The sequence below is a fragment of the Panonychus citri genome, unplaced genomic scaffold, assembly GCF_014898815.1.
Source record: "Panonychus citri isolate SS breed McGregor unplaced genomic scaffold, ASM1489881v1 Contig00141, whole genome shotgun sequence".
Classification (NCBI taxonomy): domain Eukaryota; kingdom Metazoa; phylum Arthropoda; class Arachnida; order Trombidiformes; family Tetranychidae; genus Panonychus; species Panonychus citri.
The window spans coordinates 359,747-384,778 of NW_026515546.1; the positions used below are offsets into that span (position 1 = coordinate 359,747).

The 25,032-nt window shown below is 29.5% G+C and overlaps 3 protein-coding genes across 5 annotated transcripts; 2 read left to right on the plus strand and 1 right to left on the minus strand.

The window, feature by feature from the left end:
- Positions 1-540: 540 nt before the first annotated feature.
- On the plus strand, positions 541-2,420 carry LOC128395440 (dual specificity protein phosphatase 10-like). The gene is made up of 3 exons (XM_053355871.1): positions 541-973; positions 1,434-1,829; positions 1,891-2,420. Exons 1-3 carry the CDS (start codon positions 745-747, stop codon positions 1,989-1,991), a joined length of 726 nt encoding a protein of 241 aa, XP_053211846.1. The 5' UTR covers positions 541-744; the 3' UTR covers positions 1,992-2,420.
- Positions 1,852-3,329, minus strand: LOC128395441 (DNA replication complex GINS protein PSF3-like). The gene is given in 3 exon segments (XM_053355872.1): positions 1,852-2,577; positions 2,672-2,769; positions 2,771-3,329. Coding segments are annotated over 3 exon segments (624 nt in total). The 5' UTR covers positions 3,121-3,329; the 3' UTR covers positions 1,852-2,401.
- Positions 3,330-3,427: 98 nt separating this feature from the next.
- LOC128395436 (probable cationic amino acid transporter) lies at positions 3,428-23,460 on the plus strand. Of its 3 annotated transcripts, XM_053355864.1 has the most exons (10): positions 3,428-4,036; positions 4,113-5,058; positions 5,362-5,413; positions 5,499-5,956; positions 7,044-7,395; positions 8,450-8,486; positions 9,844-11,257; positions 15,209-15,478; positions 22,885-23,012; positions 23,074-23,460. In XM_053355864.1, the coding sequence occupies exons 5-10, from the start codon at positions 7,255-7,257 to the stop codon at positions 23,358-23,360; spliced, it is 2,277 nt and encodes a 758-aa protein (XP_053211839.1). In that variant the 5' UTR covers positions 3,428-4,036; positions 4,113-5,058; positions 5,362-5,413; positions 5,499-5,956; positions 7,044-7,254; the 3' UTR covers positions 23,361-23,460. The 3 variants fall into 3 exon arrangements, with proteins under 3 accessions (XP_053211839.1, XP_053211838.1, XP_053211840.1); XM_053355863.1 differs by having other exon boundaries at positions 5,362-5,956; XM_053355865.1 differs by lacking the exons at positions 3,428-4,036; positions 4,113-5,058 and having other exon boundaries at positions 5,211-5,413.
- Positions 23,461-25,032: the final 1,572 nt, after the last annotated feature.

The window sequence follows — 25,032 nt, forward strand, 5'->3', positions numbered from 1 at the left end:
ACATTATCACAATTTTCTTAATTTCATAAAATCCTATTAACAAGATTTTCTCACTCTCAACATACAACAAAATCTAATAACATTCATAATGAATATAATACGTTTTCCTCTTTCCAGTAATTAAATCAACGACTAAATTGTTACCCTCTTAATCTCTTGTATCCTCTAATCGCTTCCACTAATCAACATCAATTAGGCCAAGTTATTAAAAGCTATTAATTGTTACAATTAACGAAAGAAGAAAACAAAAAATTCCAAGTTGAAACTCAAATTTGGTTGACTTTCCAATCTCCACCAAGAGATAGCGCTGGAACTAATTAATATCTCTCACTAATTATCATCAACTTTATCTCTCTCATTGATTATATTTAACTGCGTGAATCATTTAACAAGTGGCTGTAGTTTACTATGAATGAGTGAGTGTTTCCATGGTTATGTGTCAGTTTTTACTTCTGCTCACTTCTTCCCGTCTTCTCACTCAGATGCAACTCACTCGACTCTCTCTCTCTTTCTCTCTCGGTCTCACTCTCTCCTTTTCTCTTCCTTTTCTCTCACTTTTCTTCTCTTCATCATCTGCTATGTTACTCATCAACATTTGAGAATGAATCATACATCACATCACATTTTCCATAGTCAGATGACATTAATCTCGTCAAATTGACAAACGAAAGAAAAGTTATTGTTTATTATTTATTTTTTATTCTGTTTGTAGTTAATCATCATATCCTTTTAATTATCATTAACATGGTTCCTTGTGGTACACTAATCTTACCTTATCTTTACCTTGGTGATCAATCCGATGCCTCAGATCCTGAGAGATTAAAATGTCACAATATTTATTATGTGCTCAATGTTACGGCCGATCTACCGGGCGAAGGTGAAAACCATTCCATTCATTATAAGAGAATACCTGCTCGAGACTCTTTCGACCAGAACTTAGTCCAGTATTTCGAAGAATCTTTCAAATTTATCGGTAAGTTTCAAATTCTCGATCTTTAATTGTGACCATTTGTTGCATTCAAAGAACAAATTAAATTGCTGATCAGTTTACTTTATAAATGAGCGATTATTTGTCGATTTAAGAAGACAAATCAACAAGATAACTTAGAAAATGAACAAAGTGATTAACAAAAGTACTTTGAATTTATATTACACTGAACCGAATCTTCTCTCTCTGAATATCAGGCCGAATCCCGTCATTTCCCATAGAACCACCAGTTAGATTGAATCTGGTGAAACTTTTTTTCATCTCTCAGTATCTTAAATTGATTGTATTGATACAAACACTACATTTACTTAACAATCAAATGATCACATCATTTGAATCATTTAGTATTTCAGAAAAAAGCGAAATAATTTGTTGCCGAAAATTTTTCCAATCAATTGACTTTAGATTGATGAAACTCATTTTCTCTTAATGTTATTTATTCCAGAGGAAGCTCGACAATCAGGACGTGCTGTTTTAATCCATTGTCATGCTGGCATATCAAGATCTCCAACTATCGTCATTGCTTATCTCATGTTCAGTAAAAAAATGAATTTCGATGATGCGTTCAAATTTGTTGCCGATAAACGACCAAAAATCTCACCAAATTTCAGTTTTGTTGGTCAACTTTGTGAATATGAAAAAACGCAATTAAGACCTGCAACTACAATTACATTAATTCCGCCATCGTCAACAGCAACAACACCATCACCACCACCACCAGTACCATTCAAAGCTCCTGGAGTCCCTTTTGTGCCTGCTTTAGCCATCGTAATTAACATTTACCTGATCTTTAGGCTCTCAATATTGACATTAGTTAGATTTTCAATTTGGATGACTATAGGTAAGTTTAATCAGTTGATTAATTGGAGTTTATGATTAATTTATTTTTGTCTCTTTTAAAGATTTCATCATGATTTTTGGTTATGGTATTAAAAACAGCTCACTGGAAAAGGATCCTTACCCCAGGAAGTTGGTGGTAACAACAATTCAAAAGCTAAAATAAATCAAAAAAATGGAAATGATTTAAATTGTGTTGGTAATCAACAGATTGAGTTAACAATACCAAAGGATAGGCTGAAAGTAGCCACAAATTATCAACCATCAAATCAACAAATTGAGTTGACAATACCAAAGGATAGGCTGAGAGTGACAACTAATTACCAATCATCTAATCAACATATTGAGTTAACTATACCAAAGGATAGGCTGAAAGTGGCAACAAATTATCAATCATCAAATAAACCATCAAATCAACAATTTATCAACAAGTCAAATAAAACTAAATTAAATGGTGGATCTGATATTCCTAAATCTAAATGGAAAACATTTGATTGAGAGATTTTTTTTTTGTAATTAAGTTGACATATTCCAAATAATTTTGATCCTATTTTTGAATTTTAATCGAGTAATAAACTAATCCAATTCCATGGCAGCTCTTTTCCGTTTTCTCAATTTGTTAACTAATTCGTTGGATTGAATTTTCTCAATTCTTCGGTCTTGCCATGATTTGAACTTTTCCATCGCTTTGAAAGTTTCATCAAACAATTTTTTCTCCTCATTATCAAGTCTTCCAGTGAATTGAGATAAATCTGAAAGTGAATATTAAAAAATAAATTAACATAAAGATTATAATATAAAGAAAACTAATAAATAAATGATGAGAGAATCTAATTAATAGCTAACCTGTGGATAGAGATGAAAAAGTTGTTGAATTGGTTGAGAAATCATAGATTTTACGATAACGTTGGAAAAAAGTTTCCACCAAAGTGGAGGCTATTTCAGCTTTCTGGTAAATTCATGGCCGCCAAAAATTGTCCAAGACGATAAAAATTAGGTCCAAGTCGATGTAGATCAACAACCTCAGCTCCGGCCTTTAAAACTTCACGGAAAGACTCATTGTAACCCTTGGGAAGATCAAATGAAACCAAACCATCATTGTACAATTCACGGGTTAACCAAAGAGGCAATTCTAGTTTAGTGTTTTTATTTATATCTTTCAAATCACTTGTTGGATCAATGAAGCCCAATCCTGCCACAGTTGCTTCCATTTTAGTAGTAACCTTAGTACTCAAAGCGATGATGGAATCGATGTCAAGATAATCATGACTAATAGACAATGCAGATGAATCCATGATACCAGAAGAAAGAGGAAAAGACACCAGATTCAACAACAAACGAAAAAGAAGGTGAGCCTAAAAGTGGAACGAATCGATTAACTAAACATTTAGAATACTAATTAAAGACAAACATTGAGGGGAAAAAGGCGAAACAATTAATTAATTAAAGAGAAAATTTCACAACAAAGTAAAAAGATTTTACCGCTTTTTCCAAAAGGGGAGAAAACAAAACAAAACAAACAACCAGAGAGAGAAGAAAAAGTGTCGCCATCTAGGGAACATTAAACTAACTAGAAAAAAAGAAAAAAAATCAAATTGTTTTTCTAAATTTTCGCAATTAATTTTTATTCTTCTCAAGTTTAATTTAATTCGGTTTGATTTGAATTCTTTTTGTTTGATTTAATTGTTTCACGTTCATCTGGGAGACTGGATAACATTTGGAATTTAAAATTAAGTCTATTTGGTTGATAATCTTTGGTGATTTCATGTTCTTTTCTGTTTTTCGTTTGGCTCAATTAAGTGTAACTTGATTGTCACTCTTAATTTACTTTATTGACATTCAATACAATCATTTGTGAGAATTATTAATCTGTTAATTGTTGTTAATTGGTTGTTTGTGACAATTATTGATTCTACAAGGTCTTAAACCTTATGCTTTACCTGATCAACATTTCAAGGATTCTTTTGTATTGAAAATTAAATCTACCTAATGATTTATTTTTCACTCATCTCCTATTTGATTGAATAGGTGTGACCCAATTTAAATACAATCTAATTAGTGAATCACCAATTAAATGTGACATCACAGTATCAATCTAATTATAACTTAAATTGACAATTGTTCTGCTGTAAATTTACATAGACAATTAAGTTATAATTAGATTGATATTGTAATGTTACAATTGATCACATTGGGTTAACCCTTTTATAGGTAATTTCATTTTTCCAATCTATCAAATGGTAAATGTTATTGTTTCTTATTGTTTTCTTTTCTTTAATTATTTTAGAGATTCCAAAAATTTGGATGGATTATTCTGATTCCATGGCAAGTGATGGCGCCTCCAGATTATTGTTTTACCTTGGACAATTTAGTACATGGAAACATTTACAGTTACCTTTTTGCTTATGGATATGAGCATGTCTATGTAGCTTTACTTGTGTCTTTCTATTTTTTTCTTGCTCCATGTAATTCTGACTGAACATTGGATTTTTTTTTCTTGCTGTTCTATTCCCTGTGATAATATACATACATACACATATATATAACCTAATATGATATCATGGACTCTTCAGCAAGAAAGTGGAGTTCAGATGTTTCAAAATTACCATGGACTACATGGTAAAGGTCCATGTATAAAACGATCGCCACCCCGTATATATACCAAGTGATTATTTCTTGTTAGTGCGTTCACGCGATTTTCCGTTAAATTGTGTCAATTATTTTCTCAACTCTTGAAACATTTCACCTGATTAATGACTGTTGATTCACTTATTTCTTTCTTTCTTTCTTTCTTTAAGAATTGTTCTAATTGCTGGTTGAAATATTGATCTTTTGGCTGGAAAAAAAAGTCTGTTAAAAAGGCGCAACTAATTCAAATCGATAGTCTAAGGAACGTTTAACCGAGAACTGATTTTCCAATTCTGACTTACCTGTGTTTTTGTTTTTCTTCCTGTTGATTTAAAGTGATATTTTTACCTGATAAACTGAAAGAAATGCACTTTGTGATATCTTAAGAGATCTGATTTCTTTATTCAATTCTGTTCTATCCTGTGTGTGTGTGTGTGTGTGGTAATCCTTTCTCATCACCTTATTATCTTGATTCGTTCATTGATCTTCTTACACACACATTGTGATCAATTTCAAATGATATCGACAAATATCATCACCAACAGCATGTATTTCTCACATCACAACAGGATTAACGATATTTTATCATGATGCTGATCTTAAAGGTACAAAATCCTTCCCACAAAGTGTAATCACTTTCAACTTTGACCCAAATCTAAATCTGTGAATCTCATGTCAGGAATATCAAAGAAACAAACAAAAGTGAATCAACTCTTTTTACAGTGATTTTTTCTCTCTCTCTCAAAAATATTCACAGAATCTCTTGAATTTCATGATTCACTAATTTCATCTTCCTTATTCATTGGATTTTTGCTCTATCCTTTTATTTCTCCTTCTTTCTCCTTTCTCTCTCTCTTTCTCTCTCCCTGTGTCTATCCAATCAATAAATAATTCACCAAACAACCAAGGTAATCAAAAAATATTTGGAAAACCGAAAAATATTTGGATTGTTGAATTGAGGTAATCTGATTATCGTCTATTGTTTTGCTTTCTGCTGTTGTTAACATTTTCTGGTTTTCTCCCTCCTGTTAATTGTGTTAACCAGTTTTTGTGTATCATCATCATTATCATCTCTCTTACAATCAGGATTTACCTTTGACCCATTCAACAAATCAACGAAAACATCATCAACACATCAACTCTCTCCTACATTGAAAATCCAGGAAAATGGTTCCATATTGTTTGTGATTAATTATTAACTCTTACAATTTAATTTCCATCTAAAGCTTTAATCTTTACAATTATGTGCACACAAAATTAAACTCAATCAGTTGGATTACCATCATAATATAAAATAGTGTTTTTATCTCAATTAATTGAGGTAGAAAATTTTTTTTTCTTCAAATTGATCAACTTTTGTATCAATAATTAAAAGTTTACTCTACAATTTATATTTTTAATCGCTACCTGATCTCATCATCAACATTGCTGATTGCAGAATTAGTTTGTTCAAATATACATTGTAATCATCAATTGTTGATTAATTTCATATCACAACAACAGGTATTTATGTTTCCATTAACTTATAATTATATTACCTTTCCCTGGACTTATCATCAATATATCATCAGTAATCATCTTCCAATTGTCATTTCATATTGATCTCTTTTTTTTACTAGTTTTTCCTCCTTTCATCATCATAATAATCATCCTTTTCAATTTTTTCGTGATAAAGATGATGCTTACTGATGATGATTATCATTATCATAGACATCTTCAACATATTTCCAAGTTAGAATGATGAAGATGATGATAACTATGATGATCATAACGATATTTATCTTTTTCGAGCAAGAAAAAACTCCCTAAGAATTTTACTCTTCAAGTCAAGTGTACGGTCTCTAGTTGAAGGAATTTTCTTTCACTCTTGAAATTTTTTCATTCATCAACTTAACCTTTCTCTCTCTCTCTCTCTTCCTCTGCCTCTCTGTCTTTTCTTTCCTTGTTATATTTTATCATCATTGGCATGATAAAGATGACGATTTGAGTCTTTTTCAATTCCTTTTACTCCCATGTCAAGAGATAGTCTTCTCATTCATCCTCCAGATTAATTCCCTTTGGGTAATTAACAAGAGAGACTCATCATTGCAAGAGCTTTCCATCATTACCATTATCATTCAATTCATCTTTTACCTCTTTATCTTCATCATCATCATCATCATCATCATCTTTATTAATATTATGTATTGTATATTTTTATTTCTTCTTCTTATTGCTTCCATATTCTTGACCAGTAAGTTTATTTCATTGAGAAAAATGTTTAACCACCCGGTATATATTATGTACATTATATAAGTATACAAATGGATCAACAAACGATTGCAAAGTAATATTCATTCATCCAGTTGGACTCTTCACTCTACCTCTTAACCATGAAGTTGATCCAATAGCTTTCAGGTCTACTTAGTTTTCTCGAGAGTTTTTTTCTCACCTTATTCTTTTTTTTTATTTCCACCATCCTCATCCTCATCTTCATCATCATCATTATCATCAGTAGTTACCACCATAAACATCATCTTATTCCCAAACTCTTTGCACAATCTTTCACTTATTCTAACATTTCTCTCTTTCTCTTTCTTTGCTTCTTTAGGATAACATCAACGAAGACTCATATTATCATCATAATCATTATTATAAGAATAATAATCATCCTCATCACTATCATCATCTTGGAAAAATAACAAAAGCAGAATCATTTTTGCAAAGTAACAACAAACAAAAGGCATAACATAAGAAGAGGATAAGAAAACAAAAGTATCAACAACAACAATAATAATAATACAATACAAGTAATTAAAACCATGGAACCTGATAAATCATCTATGGACTCTAATTATTCATTGAGAAATTTGAAAAGACAGTGTATCATATTAGTAGGTAAACTAATAAGGACAAAAAGCCCGGAACCAGAAATAGAGATTGAGACAACACGAAAATTAAAGGTAAGTAATAGAAGAAACAACAAAAAATAACTAATTCAGTGGGAAATTAGCATAAGTTTTAATCCTAAATGATTATTTGAGGGAAGGTAAATCCGATTAACAAAAAAACTCAATTCTATGGGTTAATAGTTGATAATTTATCTTGACTGTGTCACCAAAATAATATATTACATTTTGTACGCCACCATTATCATCATAATGTGAATCTTTCATGATATAATAATAATGATAACATAGAAGAAGATGAAGGAAGGAAGGAAAAGAAGAGAGAGAGAGAGAGAAGAGGAAGGGAGAAGTAGAAACTGTATCGGGAGTAAAAATGGGAGTGAAGAAGAAGTTTTTTCAGAATGTTGAGAAATACACATGAAGAAAAAAAACAAGAAGGAAACTGTAGACAAGTTAAGTGTATTAAGTTGAATGGATGAAAATGAATGTTACCAAACTAACGAAAGGTTGAATTTTCTGTTATTTTAAGTGAAAAAAAGTAACACATTATATTGTTGAATAGCAATTGAGAATGTGAAGAGAAAGCAAAAAAACGTCCAGGTAACAATTTCCAGGTCGAGACTGAGAAACAATTGGAATAGTGTTAACGTTAACAAAATAACAAAATAGTAAAAATCAGTTATCAATGATCATAAATGTTTTACAGAGAAATATTTCATTATTATTATATGTTGTCTACTCAATCAGAATCATTATCAGTGTGTAAATAGATATATAATTCTGTATGTGGGTATTGAAGGGAAATTGCTTGAAAATTGGTTGATGAAAAAGTAAATTGAAAAAAAGTAAAGAAAAGAGAAAAAGAAGAAGAAGAAGAAGAAGAAGAAGATGATGATGATGATGATAAAATCGACAGCAACATGAAACTGAACCTTTAAGGCTTTTTCATGATCTACTTGTTATCGTCAGAATCCATTTCAATGTACCTTTATGATGATTTCTAATGTTTTCAAATACTAATGACGATTTTGTTTATTTAAAAGATGCTTATTCATAAATAATAGATGTTATTAGTAATAATGTTTTTATACTTTTTTCTCCTGTCCAGAAATGCTTGACCACTTTGGATCTGACATCACTTGGAGGTAAGAAGACATTCATCTGATATTAATTTTACGAATAAGACGAACAGGGAATCATTTTGATGAATATCCTCAACTTATATTTTGAGATTTTTCTTATATCCTTAGATAAGTTGATTATCATTACTACAATTTTATCCTTACTTTCATCATTTTACTCAATCTTCATCAAATACCTGAGCCTTTTTTCCCTCCAGGTAAAAAAAAGGGACATCATCCTTATACATAACAACATTAGACTACTTTACCTTTTCAATTTACTTTTTTTATCTCTCTTTTTTTGCTTTACTTTACCTGGAAATATAATTAGAACATTTTTTTCTCTCAAAAAAAGAAACGTCTACTCAAAAAAGAATCATGCTTTCAATGTTACAATATTTTCCATCTTTGTCTTACCTTTTTCTCTCATCATCATCATTATATTCAATGTAACAATTTATCTTTCCATCTTTATCTTTCCATGATAACCCAATTCTAGGTTATATCTTCATCATAGTTTCTAAAGTACAAATCTAATGTACAATGTAAAAGATTACGATGATGAAGATGAGAGAAGGAGCTAGAGAGTGAGAGGAAGAAGGGGGTTAATACATAGAGTCCATATTCAATTTGAACGATTGATTTTCTCCACCAGAATTTCAATCTGTATCCATTGTTTGTGACGAAAAAACTAATATGATTTATGTTAAGTTTTTCTTTTCTCATCATCATGACGAGCTTTTTACCAGAAAAAAAACAGAATTTGATTTATTTAATATTGTCGAGAATAGTTTTTCCCTCTCTCCCTAAATACATCAAATATTATGTATTAAATTATTATCATTTGGGATTCAAAATCAATTCAAGACTTATCATCATGAAATCTTGTGTTTATCATGAGAAAAATATTAACTAACAAAACTAATTTATTACTATTTTTTTCATTCTTCATTTCATTCAATAATCTGCTTCCCATATAATCAACATCTACGATATGAAGTTCATTTTGTATTTTTCTCATTCACCATTGAACCTTTGAAAAATTACACATCAAATGACATTTTGTTATTATTTTTATCGACCCAGTCAAAGTCAATTATTACATTTCCTTTCATATTATTATTGATATTACAATATTATTGAAGATAAACATGAAATGCATACAAAATATATATACATGATACCTCAGAATAGATTCTGTATATTGTGTTAGTTGATAATAATAATGATGATGATCATGATAACGATGGTAGTTACACATAACAATGAGTTTGACTTTGGTTCAATTTTCATTGTTTTGTCAGGGTTATTTTTTGTATTCTTTATTGTTTTTAATTGTAATTCTATTTTTTTTTCATTTGGTGTATTTCCAAAAATATAGTTGGAAGTTGTGTTGGAACTGGAATGTACCTTGTTACTGGTATGGTGGCTCATAAATACGCTGGACCCGGTGTGGCAATATCTTTCTTAATAGCGGCAATAGCATCGTTATTATCGGGTGTTTGTTATGCTGAATTTGGTGTACGAGTGCCTCATACCACTGGTTCAGCTTACATGTACTCATATGTTACCGTGGGTGAATTTATCGCATTTATTATCGGTTGGAATATGATACTTGAATATTTAATTGGAACCGCTGCTGGTGCATGTGCCATATCCGCTTGTCTTAATGCCTTAGCCGATAAATCGGTAACAACAGCTACAGCCTCAATATTTGGCCGTATTGGTGGCCATTCACCTGACCTATTATCCGCCCTTATAACCCTGGCAATGACTGGTATACTGGTGGCCGGTGTGAAAAAGTCACTTCTCGTTAACAACATTCTAAATCTAATCAATTTCTCTTCATGGGCCATCATAATGGTTGTCTCATTATACTATTTATCATTTACCAATTGGTCTCAACATGGTGGTTTCCTGCCCAATGGTTGGTCCGGTGTTCTTTCCGGGGCAGCAACTTGTTTCTATGCTTTCATTGGTTTTGATATCATTGCAACAACCGGAGAGGAAGCGGAAAATCCTAAATGGTCAATTCCAACTGCCATAATATCTAGTCTTCTGATAGCCCTAACAGCCTATACCACTTCCAGCCTTGTGTTAACCCTTATGGTTCCCTGGGAACAGATTAACGTTGATTCGGCTTTAGTTGAAATGTTTAACTCGGTTGAAGCTTATCATTGGAAGGATTTGGTCGCCATTGGTGCTCTTGCTGGTCTAACGGTTTCCATGTTAGGTTCAATGTTTCCAATGCCGCGAGTTGTTTACGCTATGGCCAAAGATGGTCTCATCTTCCGGCGTTTCTCATCAGTTTGGCAGCCAACCGGTACTCCAATGATTGCAACAGTTTTTTTCGGTATTTGTACAGCATTTGCATCATTACTCATCTCACTTGAAGTACTCGTTGAGATGATGTCAATTGGTACACTTATGGCTTACACTTTGGTCTCAACCTGTGTCCTACTCCTTAGGTATCAACCCAATCGAGCAAATCTTGTTGACCTTTTACCTGAAACTATCCGATCAGCCTGTCATACACCATCTCGTGAACCCTTTCAAGGTTTATCTGCACAAGGTCCAATAATGTCAACTACTCCCTCATTCACACCTTATGTAACCCGTGAAGAGAAACGAGTTCACACCAAACGAACCAATCGATACGATTCCAGTGAATCAGATGATACAGATCCAAACTGTTTTCGACAGGAAAGTAAAGATGATGAATTCTTAGTACCAGGAACAGCGGGTTATCACTATGGATCAGTTCCTTATCAACATGGTGGAAGTAGCGGAAAAAGGTAAAGTGACTTTTCAACCTTATAACTTTAAGATTTTACTGTACGAACGATGAAATGAAAGAATCATTTTACATTATCTATTCTCCGTTCGAGTTTCTTATTACTTCATCTTATTAACTTTTTTTTCGCCACAAGAATCTCTTCTGGGAGAAATCTAAACCCATATTCTCACCAGTTTTTCCTCCATTTGTCATCAGAAAATTCATATTTCTCTGTTATTTTTTTTCTCTTCTATTCCTCATCTACCTTTTCTTACCATCGAGCATCAAATAACTCATATTTAGTTTCAGATCTAAAAAGTTATTTGATTTCTCATGTTGGTTATCATTTAACGTGATTGTTTATTTATTGGGAAGAAAATAACTGATTATCTGAACTAGAATGAGGAAAAAAATCAGTTCAAGTTATTTCCAATCTATGATTACACGAAAATCTAAATTATTGATGAATTGTAATTGTATATTTGTCATTATATTAATAAGAACATAAAATTACAACTAGAAAAAAGTAAAACTTTGATAATTAACAATAGTATTAATTTAATTTAATCTAAATATTATTATAATTATCAAAGTATAAAATTAATAACATGAAGACTGAAACATTTCAATACATTGACACTTGATGATGAATAGGAGGTAGAGTTTAATATTAAAAATCTGTCAACTCCCAACATTAACATGGTTTGTTCAATGAATACTCCTCATGATTGATAAAATTAATGAATTTATTATAATATCAATTTAAATTATAATATTAAATTAAATCAGAAAAAGGATTGAGCCTAAAAAAGCAGGTAAACAAGGTCCATTTACATTTATTAATATCAAATGATATTATGGATTCTTTATGAAAGAAAATTATTCTTTATTTTATCCATGATAATATTATCATAGATTCATTTTCAAGGTTAATCAATAATAATTATCAAGATATAATTTTTTACCCATGAAAATTTTTGTGCTTTTTTTTATATATGAGAGCAACATATTAACTTCTAACACTAATTCAATCAAAAACAGTAACAGTTATTTTCATATTCAACAGTCTCAACATGATAATATAATCAGATATTCCCATGCTGCCAATGTTAGTTAATATTTCAGGTTATTCAGCTTCCTGATGCATCACCATGAGATTCACTAGGTTATGTCCTCAATGATCAAGAACTTAATAATGATGAAGACAATCATGATTCCTACTTGTTAATATTTCCAAATTATGATAATGATATTAAATAACCAGCATGAGCGATTTTGCTTCTCAATGAGAAATTTAAAAATCCTTAATTGTTGATGAAAATTTGATTTGATTGTCTTTCATTTCTCATTAAGATAATGAGATTATCTATCATATTTGATTGAAAAATTTACGACAAAATCATACATCTTACTGATCATCTTATACTTTGATATGAACAGCAATTTGTAAATTATTAATGTCAATGATTTATTTCATAGTATGAATAAATGAATATTCAAAACACGATGAAAATTGAGAAATATAAAGATCAACAATTTAGCAATAATCAAGATAACTCATTAAATTTCTTATTTGTAATTACAATTAGTATAATGATACTTTGTATCTAACTTTAATCATTTGATTAACTAAGCTCAACTAATGATGATTACGTGAATCTAAAAAAAGAAATGATTATTATCCATTATAATTGACAATTGTGTCTCAATGTTCATTCAGAAATAGTTGTATTTATTTTTCTCATCAACAATCAATTTGATTGTTTGATTATCTCATTAAGAGTAACCATTATCATTATAACCGATTATCCAAAATTGAAACACATATTTATCAATAATATCGTTTTGATTTGGAAATGCTGTTTTCCTCTCGATGTTAGCAACATTAGATGACATTTTGACAGACGTAAACATGGAAACTTATGAAACATTAGATGAACTTTCAACATCAAAAGTCAAGCGAAGCTCAGAATTTTTTGGAAAAATATAATAGAGATAAATGTAGAAAAAGACACAGAGAGAGAGAAAGAGAAAGACAAAGAGAGAGAGAGAGAGAGAGAGAGAGAGAGAGAGATCTATCATCATTATAAACTATTCTTAAGAATATTAAACTTATTAATAATTGCAAAAGTTTCTCTTCCCGTACTAAACCAATGTTAATCTTAAATTTCTTTACTTATTTGCAATTCCAGGTAAATGATCAACTCTCTCAGATCTGATTCTTACAATCAGTTGAAACCCTTTTCATCATGTAGAGAGTTTTAGACTCTGTTAACTTGTTGTTTACCTTTTTTTTTTCTTCGACTTGTTCATCATCTTCCTCTCCATCTCGTCAACATCAAGATATGAAACTGAGGAAAAGATAATGATGCGAGCAATAGAAAGATTAATGTATTTATCATATAAAATATACTGTTATCCTCTTCAATTGCAAGGGTATCTGTTATCGTAGACATTTTTCTCTTCTTTTTCCTCTGTTCCTCAATCCATTTTTGATCATCATTATCATCTTAATCATTATCTCTTCCTATTATTATCATCACTCCCAAGATATTACAATATTTATAAGCATAGAAACTATCTCAACATCCCCAATACTCTGAATATAAGGTTAATATTGGAAAAATTGTGACTTGTATAATGTGTTAATCAAGTCTCAAGTTCTTGATAATAGTGATAAATTATGATGAAGTGATGATTGTCAATCAAACTAACCTGCGCCACAATTAATCAACAGTTTAATATAATTGGTAATTGTGATTAAAAGCAGCTCTTACTCATAATATTCTTCTCTTTTCCTCTCTCTCAAAATCAATCGATAACTATTATCTTCATCATAATCCATTAATAACAATAACTTTTTACTTATAACATCGGTATCAATAGTTTCACATGACTCAGATTAATTAGCTCTCTAACTACCAGTATAATTACTGGTTTAAGCTGAAGATGATTGCAGTCAAAATCTTTTACCCTGTTCATTGATTCGATATGAATTCTATGTCAATGTTGGAAATTGATTTTTCTCTCTGACTTTTCCTTTCCTCTCTCTCTGTGTGATCTGCTTACTTTCAATTTGATTTTCTTCCCATCTTCCTTATCTTCATTCTCTTTCACCTTATCGTATCTCTCTCTCTCCCTCTCGTTCTCTCTCCCTGAAGATATATAAATAGATTGAAACGTTGAACAATCTTTGAAAGAAAAGATTCTGCTACCATGTTATTTCATTATATTGTCTCTTAATCATCTTTCATTTTGTAGTATTTTTTTATTTCGTCATTTTTCACACTCCCACCACCATTTCTCCATCCCATTGTCCTCTCCACCTCCTTCCACTCCAGTTGACACAAACTCCTTTTTTTCATCTTTCTCTTTATTCGATCAATGTCATAATCATCACAATTGAATATCATGATGATCATAACAACAATAAGTCAACATCAAATTTCACTATTAAATCACTTCCCTCACAAAAGTCTCACTCATCCTTTCCTATTATTACATTTCCAATCTATTAATATTTAACCTTTAACGTTATTTTTTTCCTCTATTTCCAAAATTACCAAGATTATCCAACCCACCTAATAAAAAATAGTCACAGTTATTCTGAAACCGGAAGTTTCATGTGGAAATAGTAATTGTATTGAACAATAAGAGCGAGAGAAAAAAAAGTTACCAATACATATTAATCCAGGAAGAGAAAGAGTGAAATAGAATGAAAAAATAAACGTTTTCCTCATCATCTTGTCATCTTGTCATCATCATCATCATTTCTGTTTAATTTGATGATATAATTTACTTAATGTAAACAATTTGATTGGATAGCATCACTTAGCCAATTACCAAGACTATGCTAATTAAATTGCGTAACTCTAATCAATTAAAACGAAGATAATAATTTATTTTTATTTCTCTTTATATTATCTCTCAACATTTGACTTGGTCAATGCTTGAAACCCAATGTTCACAGATCAAATATCCTGGAATATTATGAAAAATTTTGTATGTACCTTTTCCCATATGGTTGGAAAGTTAATGGACCTGCAACCGATGAAACTGGACTTTTGGTCATTAAACTGGTTGGACTACTATACATAGTTACCATTGTGTTTGATGTTATCCTTGCCTGGTTCATTGATTCACTGGATTCTGGTAATCATCTGATTCTGGGTCTCTTTATATCATCTTTCATGGCAATTGTTGCCTGTATTTTTGCCATAGCCAGGCAACCTCAGATCAGGTTAGTTACACCCTTTGGTATTATACCATTGATTTAATAACTGATTGTCTATCATATTATTACATGTTCACATATTCAGATAATATCCATTATATTAATTCAATTGATGAAAATGGTCAATGTATATTAATCATTTTCCTTTAATTGTTTCAATGTTTTCCTTTATTATTTTTGCTTTTTTTTCTTTACCATTGCAAGTTAATTGAACTAGAAAATCGATTAAATTAATACACTCATGTATTAATACTTTGTGTGTATGTGTGTTGATTATTTGGATTGATTTTCTGTTTTTATTTAAAAGTGAATAATGTTTACTTTAATTATTACAATCGATGACAATCTTGATAATGAATTGAATGATTTACAGTTAACTCTGATGGATTTTCAACAATTAGATTAATGGTTGATCATATTATCATTTCACTCACTTTCACTTTTGTATTCAATTGTATCCATTATTACACATAAATGATGTTGATAATTTTTTTTATCAATGACTTATTTCAATTATTCATATTCATTATCGTTCTCATTGTCATATTATTTGCTATTAATTAATTAGCTAAGTGAAAAAGAGTCTTGTTTAATTAACTTTCATCAAATTTAATCACTTAAATTGTCACTAAGCTAAATAACATTAGCATAAAATAGTTACAATTTTTAATCACCTGAGCTTTTTTTTTGTTTATCAAAAATCACATCAGGCGAAATATTTAATCAGTTGATTGAATTGATCAATTTAAAATTAAGGTTAACAATCATCTTGTAATCATTAATATTGATGAAGATTCACAAGCTATCATCATTCACATATCTTGTACTTGTATATTATCATCAATGATGATGATGATGATAACCATCACTTGAATGATGCTTTTCAATCCAGTAACAACGCCCATTATAAATTGTGATTTAAATAACATGAAATTAACAATAGTTTCCAATGAATTGAATCTGAATTAACCATTAATATGATTAACAACATGATTCTCAGTGTTAACAGTTACCCAAGTTACACAATCGATAAAATTAAAATAGGTTAATAATTCATCACAATTGAACTCAATTTATCAATCAGTTAATCATCACCTAGGAATATATGATTTTCTCAGTATAAACTTTGACCTTTCGAATTTATCTTCATCAACTTTTCTTCTTTCTCACCTTTTGTTTATTACATGATTCTCTCTCTCTCTCTCTCTCTCTAAACTGTATCGATATGTTTATCATCCTAACTCGTTCATCATCTGTTAAATTGATAACTTTAATCATCTGAACAACATGATTACCAAATTTCATATGTGTAATTTTATCTGAAATACTGAACAAGTGAAAAGGTTTCAAGGTAAATTATACTTGTTACTCTGTCTTTACTCAAATTCCCATAACAAGTTTATCTTGATCATTTCATCATCATCTTATCATCATCACTATCATGATGCCTTGTTTTTGTTTCAAATTTTCTGAGTAATCTCAAGATTAACTGACTTCTCGATTGCTTTATCAATAGTATCATCATCTTGTCATCCTCATCTATTTTCTTAATCTTTTCTAGATTTTTCCTCTTTCCGGTTTCTACTTTCATACATATATCAAATTGATTACCTAATTAACTGAAAATGAGACATTTTTAAGTAGCTTTTTTCTACATCTTCTCGACCAATTTCATGTTCTTGTTCTTGTCATCCAATCATCAACTTAAAAAAGAAAACATTTTACAGGTAACAGGTTGATCATCTTGGAATGATCAATTTCCAAATTATCGTGAAAATCATTTCAGGATGAGGAAGATAAAAGGAAAAGATGACGAAAAAGTGAAAAGAGAGAATTAAAATATAGTGAGTGAGGAGAAAAGATGAAGATTAAGATGATAAAAGATGATGAAGAAAAAAAAACTCAGGTAAAATGAAATTGGCTTAGAATAAGCAGAAAAAAAGGATTCATGAGTAATCTGAGTGATTCTCTTTCAACTTTATTGTTAAAAAAGGCAAAAGAGGAAGATGAGGATGATGAGTTGAAATGCTTTCATTGAAAATACACTTTCATGATAATAAATAAAATATCAGCATCACAGATTGTTACTCATCAGTAGCAAATTCTCATTCCCTCACCTTAACCTCTCCCATGGTCCACACCCTTTTTCATATATTACATGATGATTGAGAAAAACTTTATAAATATAAAATCTCAATTATCAAAACTAAACACATAAGAAACTGTATTTATCTTTATTATAACTTACATACACTTTGATATGTAACCTTTTCCACTTTCAGCTTATTCTTAAAGTTACCATGTTACCTTTGAATTTCAATTGTAATCATGGAGTTAACTTGATGATGAAAAGCTTAGATATTGTTTCTTGGAGATTAATCTTTAAATTCTGAGTTTTTACAACAAAATTGAAATAAAATAACAAATGAAACTAAACGAAAGAGAATCAACTTTTTTTTTCTTCATCATCTTTCACGATAATAATACTTATACCATTAGATAGAAATTGATTCTGACAGGTAAACCTCATTAATCCATCACAAACTATTATTTTTTTTATCCTTGATGTGGATTAGTTTTTCCTTTTTCTTACCTTTAATCCATACGATTTTTGCCCATCTCATGCTGACCAAATTCTTACCTGAGTTTTCACAATCTCTTGATCTTTATAACAATATGGATTTACTTTGATTACTTATATTTGCTATTTAATTGCTTATTACTTGATGATTTATCGACTATATATTAGACAATTAAATATAAATTACATTATTAGTTGGATTATGGAATTGCATTAACTTGGATCGATCGGATTTTGATTATTAAAAAACGTTGAGATGAAATCAAATTGGTCATGTAACTATTGATACTCATTGAATTAGTTTCAACTATAATACTTGTAATATATTCAAAGATGAATCAAATTTAGATTGATTTGATTGCTATGTTGAATTTAATACTATCTCTGGATAGTAATGATTATAAATGATTATGAATGATAGATGTGATTGATAATATTGCTTATATTGGATAAACATGATCATCAAATCATCATTTCCTTTCCTTATCATTTAGAGATTCAGATAATCATCTCATTGGTGCTTTATTTGATTACTTGATGATGTTATTAACGTTAATGAGTTGTACATTATCATGATTATCGTAATTGTTGATGAAATTAAAAGTTTACTTGGTTGAAATTACATGTGATGATTTTTCTGAATCTTTGAGCATCATCATCATGGAAATTTGTTCATTCAAAACAATCAGAATATCAGCAAAAAAAACTGAAACCATATTTTCCAAGCAATTGAACAATCAAATCACCATCATCATGATAATGTTGATCATAAAATCATCAATTGGGTGTAAAAAATAGTCTAAGAAAATTATCATTCACTCAAAATAGATAAATGCTCAAGATGAATATTCAGTTCCAAGCCATTTGTCTTAATTGTTTTCTCTACTTCTAATTGGAGCAATTTAAATTAACTTGCTTTTCAATTAGTAAAAAGAATGTATCAAGAACCAGAACAATTTAAATGAATAATTTATTAAATTGTCATTAGTTTTCTAACCTTTGCTCTTTCTTGATTTGTTAATCAACTAAATTCATCTTAATTAACAATCAAATTGATATTAACCATAAAATAACTATACAAATTGTAACATGGTATTACTTGTGAATCTAAACCCTATCATTAATAATGATTAATCAACTGTGATTAGTTGAATGAACTTAAATCGATTTGATCAATTGATTCAGTTTCACATTAATCTTATAATCATATTGAACTTTATATGGTCTTAGAATTTATCTCAACCAATTTTAGCAATATAATGTTAATTGTGATCACTAGTAAATGTTTATCAATGATTGTGTCATAGAAAATGTCTAATTCAATCAAGAGCAATTTAAATTTTTGATCGATTATCTTTTTTTTCTGTAATTAAACTTGTTGATTGAACAATTAAATTGATTATCAAACTGAAAAGAAAATCAATATTTGGAACTTTCCATACCATGTAATTGGAAATCATTTTCTAATCATTAAATTGAACCCAATCAACAGTTTCTATTTAAATGATGGTTATGATTATGATGGATAAGTTAATTGTCTCTCAATGATTTATCCTTCTTTGAATGAGAGAAACATCATTCTCATGATGATCTTTATACCGGAAAATGAATCATCATTCATTTAACTGACATTCACATGCAAGTTATAACTCTCATGGTACTTACATGGAGATAGAAATCAAGAAAGTTGCTATGAATTCTGAGAAAGAAAAAAAATTCTGTATCTGAAGCTGAACTTTTCTTTATTTTATCTTCCTCCTCATCATCATCATCCTGTTACCTTCATATACCAACAACAACAACAAGAACTATCTTCCAACCTTATCATCTTATCTTCTCCCTTCAATCAGGGAATTTTCATTCTCATTTAGAATTTACTTTTTCTTCTTATTCTTTTCTATTTCCTCCCTGATTGAGCATCAGAATTATCTTGTCTTCTTTTCCTCCACAAGGTCGCCTTGTATTCAACCCCCTTCTTTTCAACCATGATAATTAGTCTCTTCCTTTTCTTTGGTTCTTTTACCTTGATTACAACCCAATTTAAATTGATCGACAGCAACAATTTACAAATTATCAAAGTTCAATTCAAGATGCAAGTGTAAATACAAAAATTAATTGTTCCTGTTTCTCATCTCAGAACGTTACCTAAGTAACATGTTACATATTCCACCCTGTAAAAAGCATGAGATGAAATATTTTCCTCTTTGAATTAGTGAATTATTATTATTCAGTTCTCACCATTGATCTAATATTTTTCATCCCACCATGAAATGGCTTATCATAGCTATAAGTATAAGTAATATATACGCTAATTTATGAATAAGATAGGAAGTGGGTTCAGAGAGAGGGTGGAGTGGGTTAGGTAAAAAAGGAAGAAAAAAAATCTTTTGAAATTCTGGTTGTGTAACATCACGATAATATTCATGGTTCATTTCAATTTGTTTAGCTTTTTTTGTACCTCATTCTCTCATGAAGTATCTGAATGTGTATAGACATTGCCAATTGAACAATGAGTACACATGATGAACAATTTCATGATATTCAGTGAGTGAGGATTCAGGTAAGAAGAAGAGGAAAAAAAAACTAAAATTCCTTTGATGATTAACCCAGAAAAAGAAGCAAAATATTTAATAGTAAACTTTTAAATTGAATTTTCTTTTTCTCTTCCCTGTAAATTGTTCACAATTTACTTTGAACAATTATCTTTTTGCATGAGCTTTTATTTCCAACTCAATTTAATCTCATTCCATCATGATAATTATCCTATTACTTTTAACGAAACAATCAATTCAGCAACAGTTGAAACTTAATTAGCAACTTAATTACACATCACATTGTATAGTTTTTAAAAACAAATCAAATTTTCCTCATGGTTCTTTGAATGTTAAATTGGTTGTGATTAATTGAATCTGATTCAACTGTCAATCATTTTCTAATTCACTGTAACAATATGGTTAGTAATATAATTGTGACTTCTGAATCATAAAATCACCACAATTAATGATTCGCTATCATTATAATCAGAAGTGATAAATGTTCATTGTTGATAATAAAACCAATGACTATCAAATGATAAAGATAAATTGAACAACAACAATTTAAAGGTAATCATTATGATAAAATAATGCTACTGATTGTGATGTTATTGATATCGAAGGTAAAAACAATCAAAATACAATCTAAATTGTCTCACAAAAATAGCAATGAATAAAATCACCTCAAATCAATTCTAACATGATAATAATATTATTATCGTTAGAATGGTGAGAATGTTGAATTTATTTCACAATTCTGATATAACGAAAAAAAAGAGTTGATAGTTACTCGATTACCTTAAGATTAAGATCTAAATATCTGATTTTAGATTAAAATTGAATTGTATTTTTATATCTTCCTCTCATAAAAAACAATTGTTGCCAATATTTATCGTTATTGTATCATTAAGATGCATAAAAAACAATTCTTATTGTTTAATTTAGATTAGGTTTATCCTTCATCAAACAGGTAAACAATATCATCAATATAACGGTTCTTAGGATTTCAAATGTTTATCATTTGAAATTTTCAGGTAGTTGAGTTTTTATTTATCAAACTCCCACTCGATTTGAGTATTTTTTTTAATGTGACTCTATGGTTACCTTTTCTTGCTCACCTTTAACCATACATATTCATAGACAAACAAACATCTCTCTCTCTCTCTCTCTCTCTCTCTCTCTCTCTCTCTCTCTCTCTCTCTCTCTCTCTCTCTCTCCCTGATTTCCTTTCTGTATAATCGTTTCTATCTCACTCGATGAACAGGGAAGAGAAAGATCAATAAAAACAATGATGATCATGAATCCATTGAAAATGTAATCCAATCCATTTCAATATATTATCAATGAATTACTCTGAATGTTGATTGATTCATTCAACAGATCAATCTAAAAAATAAATCAAACTTGCCAATGTCATTAATCCCAATGTCATTCAGATTGTTGATGATCAATGTTGTAATAATATTTAGATTTTCAAGTTTCTATTTGTACAAATGACTACAAGATAGTCTATTACTTTTATGTTGTGAATAATTTTATGAAAAGTATTCAAAAAAAAACTAAAGGGATGAATTCATTTACCTTTAGGGTTTACCGTTACCTTGATCATTGTTATTATTATTACAATCCCAGTGAGAATGTTATAATGAAAAAGTTGATGATGATAAAAACATGAAGATGAAACTTGATTACTATTAAGGTGTAAGGTAATTTAATAATATCTTGAAATATTAATAGTCAAACTTGTGTAGGTTAAGTGAAAGTCAAACTTTTGCCTCCAAGCTGATTATTAACACTTAATCATTCAGATGATTTAGATAATCATGATAATTACCCATGAAAAAATAACGATAATTATAACGTTATTATTACATATATTATTTATTGTATGCTTATTTTAATAGTCTTCATTTTGTCAATGATTAATGATAACAATTAAATGTAACTGTAATTATCTTGATAAATATAAATTTAATGATCAACAATAATAACCATTTGTAAATATTAATAAGTAACAAATATTATCATGAATAAATAATAATAAGTAATCATTGAGCTTAATACTGTAATTACTTAATTGTTGTAATTATTTAAGTGTAAAAATCTTATTAATCTCATTGTTTTTTTGTTCATCATCAGAAAACTAATATTATTTTAAGGATTAAGAGTTTTAATCTTACCCTTTAATTGCAATTATTGATCAATTGGATTAACTGTTTTTGTTGACAATCATTTTTTTGTTTACACTTAAATTGTTTTGTTGATTTATTAATTATAATTTTCTGTTTACAATTTAGATGCGATTTAAAATTCAAAGCTCCTGGAGTCCCTTTTGTGCCTGCTTTAGCCATCGTAATTAACATTTACCTGATCTTTAGGCTCTCAATATTGACATTAGTTAGATTTTCAATTTGGATGACTATAGGTAAGTTTAATTAGTTGATTAATTGTAGTAAATGATTAATTTATTTTCGTTTTTTTTAAAGGTTTCATCATGTATTTTGGTTATGGTATTAAAAACAGCTCACTGGAAAAGGATCCTTACCCTCAGGAAGATGTTGGTAACAATTCAATGGTTAACATGAATCAAACTAATGGAAATGATTTAAATTGTGTTGGTAATCAACAAATTGAGTTAACAATACCAAAGGATAGGCTGAAAGTGGCAACAAATTACCAACCATCAATTCAACAATCTATCAACAAGTCTCATAAAACTAAATTAAATGGTGGATCGGATATACCCAAATCTAAATGGCAAACATTTGATTAAGATTTTTTTTTCAGTTAACTATTAGGATAATTTAGATAACAATTAATCTAAATAATATCTCAGAGGAAAAGCAAAATCTAAATCTAAAGGATATGAAGGATATGAAGGATAACAAATGAAGGGATAATTATTTAGAATCAACTCAATCCATTCATTCAGGATATTCATTTGAAGGACGAAAACGATTGATCCACTTTCATCATCATCATCTTGTCATCTTCATCTTCATCTTCATCACACCAACTGAATAACCATCATGAACAAATAACTTAAAGAATCAAAGTGAAAAAAAGAATCAATAAGAAGCCTGATTTAGTAATTGTTTCTCTATGGACGATAATCTAAATGGAAGAAAAGATCGAATGAGAAAATTCAGAATTTAGAATCTTTCAAGGATGTTTTCTCTCTTTTCCTTGATTCTACTGTTCATCTGAACTTAATCAAAGCAATTGGAAAGATGAAAGATTAACCAATCAATTGGAAAAAGTCACATTATTTTAATTCACTTTATACACTAAATGGAATCAACGAAACTAATTAGATCTTCCTGAAAGTTAACATTAAAGATGAAAACTGGTGAATTATGATCGAAATGATAATGAAGATAATGTTGACCATTCTAAGTATTAGCTTGACCATTAACAAATCAATTTATATTAATATGATGTAAAAAATATAAGGTTAACCAAAATCCTTTGAGATTTAATCAGAAAGGAGATTAACCTTTATTTTCAAGTGTGTTTCATATGTAATAACTTGATCATCCAATGTTTTAATTACTGTTTTTTCTTGATTGTCACTACAGTTTATGATAATTCTGTGTTTTTTTTGTGTGATACAATTTCATCATCATCTCCATCAACACCAACAACAACAACAATAGGATCAAGTTGATGACAGTACAAGAAAAACAAAATACTAACCATGTGCGTGATCATATTTGCCTCTGATATTATTATATTGTTATGGTTAATATAATTTTCAAGTGTGGATCCTTTGTAATGATGATGATTATGATTATAATTATAATTAATTGACATTGGATGTTGATCCAGTGAATTGCGTGGCTAATGGTGAGACGATCTCACCAAACCCATTAAATTTTGAATGCAATCGATTTAGGATCATGAACTTGTTAGATTTTTCCAATGTTTCACCATCAATATCATCTTATTATCATCATTTATTGATCGAGAAAAAAAAATTCGATTCGGTGAAAGACTTATTCATCTTTATCTCTCTCTCATTATCATATGATTTTCATCCTCATCATCTTGTAAAAAAATTCTTTTTTTCTCTTCCCATCTCTTCTGGTTCCATCATGATCATGATTCTCAGATGATGAGAAATCTCAACGAACAAAATTTCATCTTCTTTCTACTCCTTTCTCATCATTTTCTTCATCATTTTGTGAAACAGTAACATTTTTTTTCTGCAACAATTCAAACTATCAACTTGATTACTTTTCTCCTGCTGATGGAACAATTTAATTTACTGTATCAACAATTAAGGTTTTCAATGAATATCATGAATTGTAATTAACCTGCTAATTGTTTATTATTATCACTCAACTTACATTTTGATTCAATTATTTTCAATGTGCCAATTGTGATTTTTTTAATTGTTAATCTCTGATCATCTTGATTATGTCAATTTTTATTTTTCTTGTTTT

Excerpts from the sequence above, each read along its gene's own strand:
- LOC128395440 (XM_053355871.1), top strand. The coding sequence starts at position 745 with ATGGTTCCTTGTGGTACACTAATCTTACCTTATCTTTACCTTGGTGAT. Across the intron at positions 974-1,433 it reads AGAATCTTTCAAATTTATCG|AGGAAGCTCGACAATCAGGA; the intron begins GTAAGTTTCAAA and ends TATTTATTCCAG. Across the intron at positions 1,830-1,890 it reads TTCAATTTGGATGACTATAG|ATTTCATCATGATTTTTGGT; the intron begins GTAAGTTTAATC and ends TCTCTTTTAAAG.
- LOC128395436 (XM_053355863.1), top strand. The coding sequence starts at position 7,255 with ATGGAACCTGATAAATCATCTATGGACTCTAATTATTCATTGAGAAAT. Across the intron at positions 7,396-8,449 it reads AGACAACACGAAAATTAAAG|AAATGCTTGACCACTTTGGA; the intron begins GTAAGTAATAGA and ends TCTCCTGTCCAG. Across the intron at positions 11,258-15,208 it reads GGTGGAAGTAGCGGAAAAAG|ATCAAATATCCTGGAATATT; the intron begins GTAAAGTGACTT and ends CAATGTTCACAG.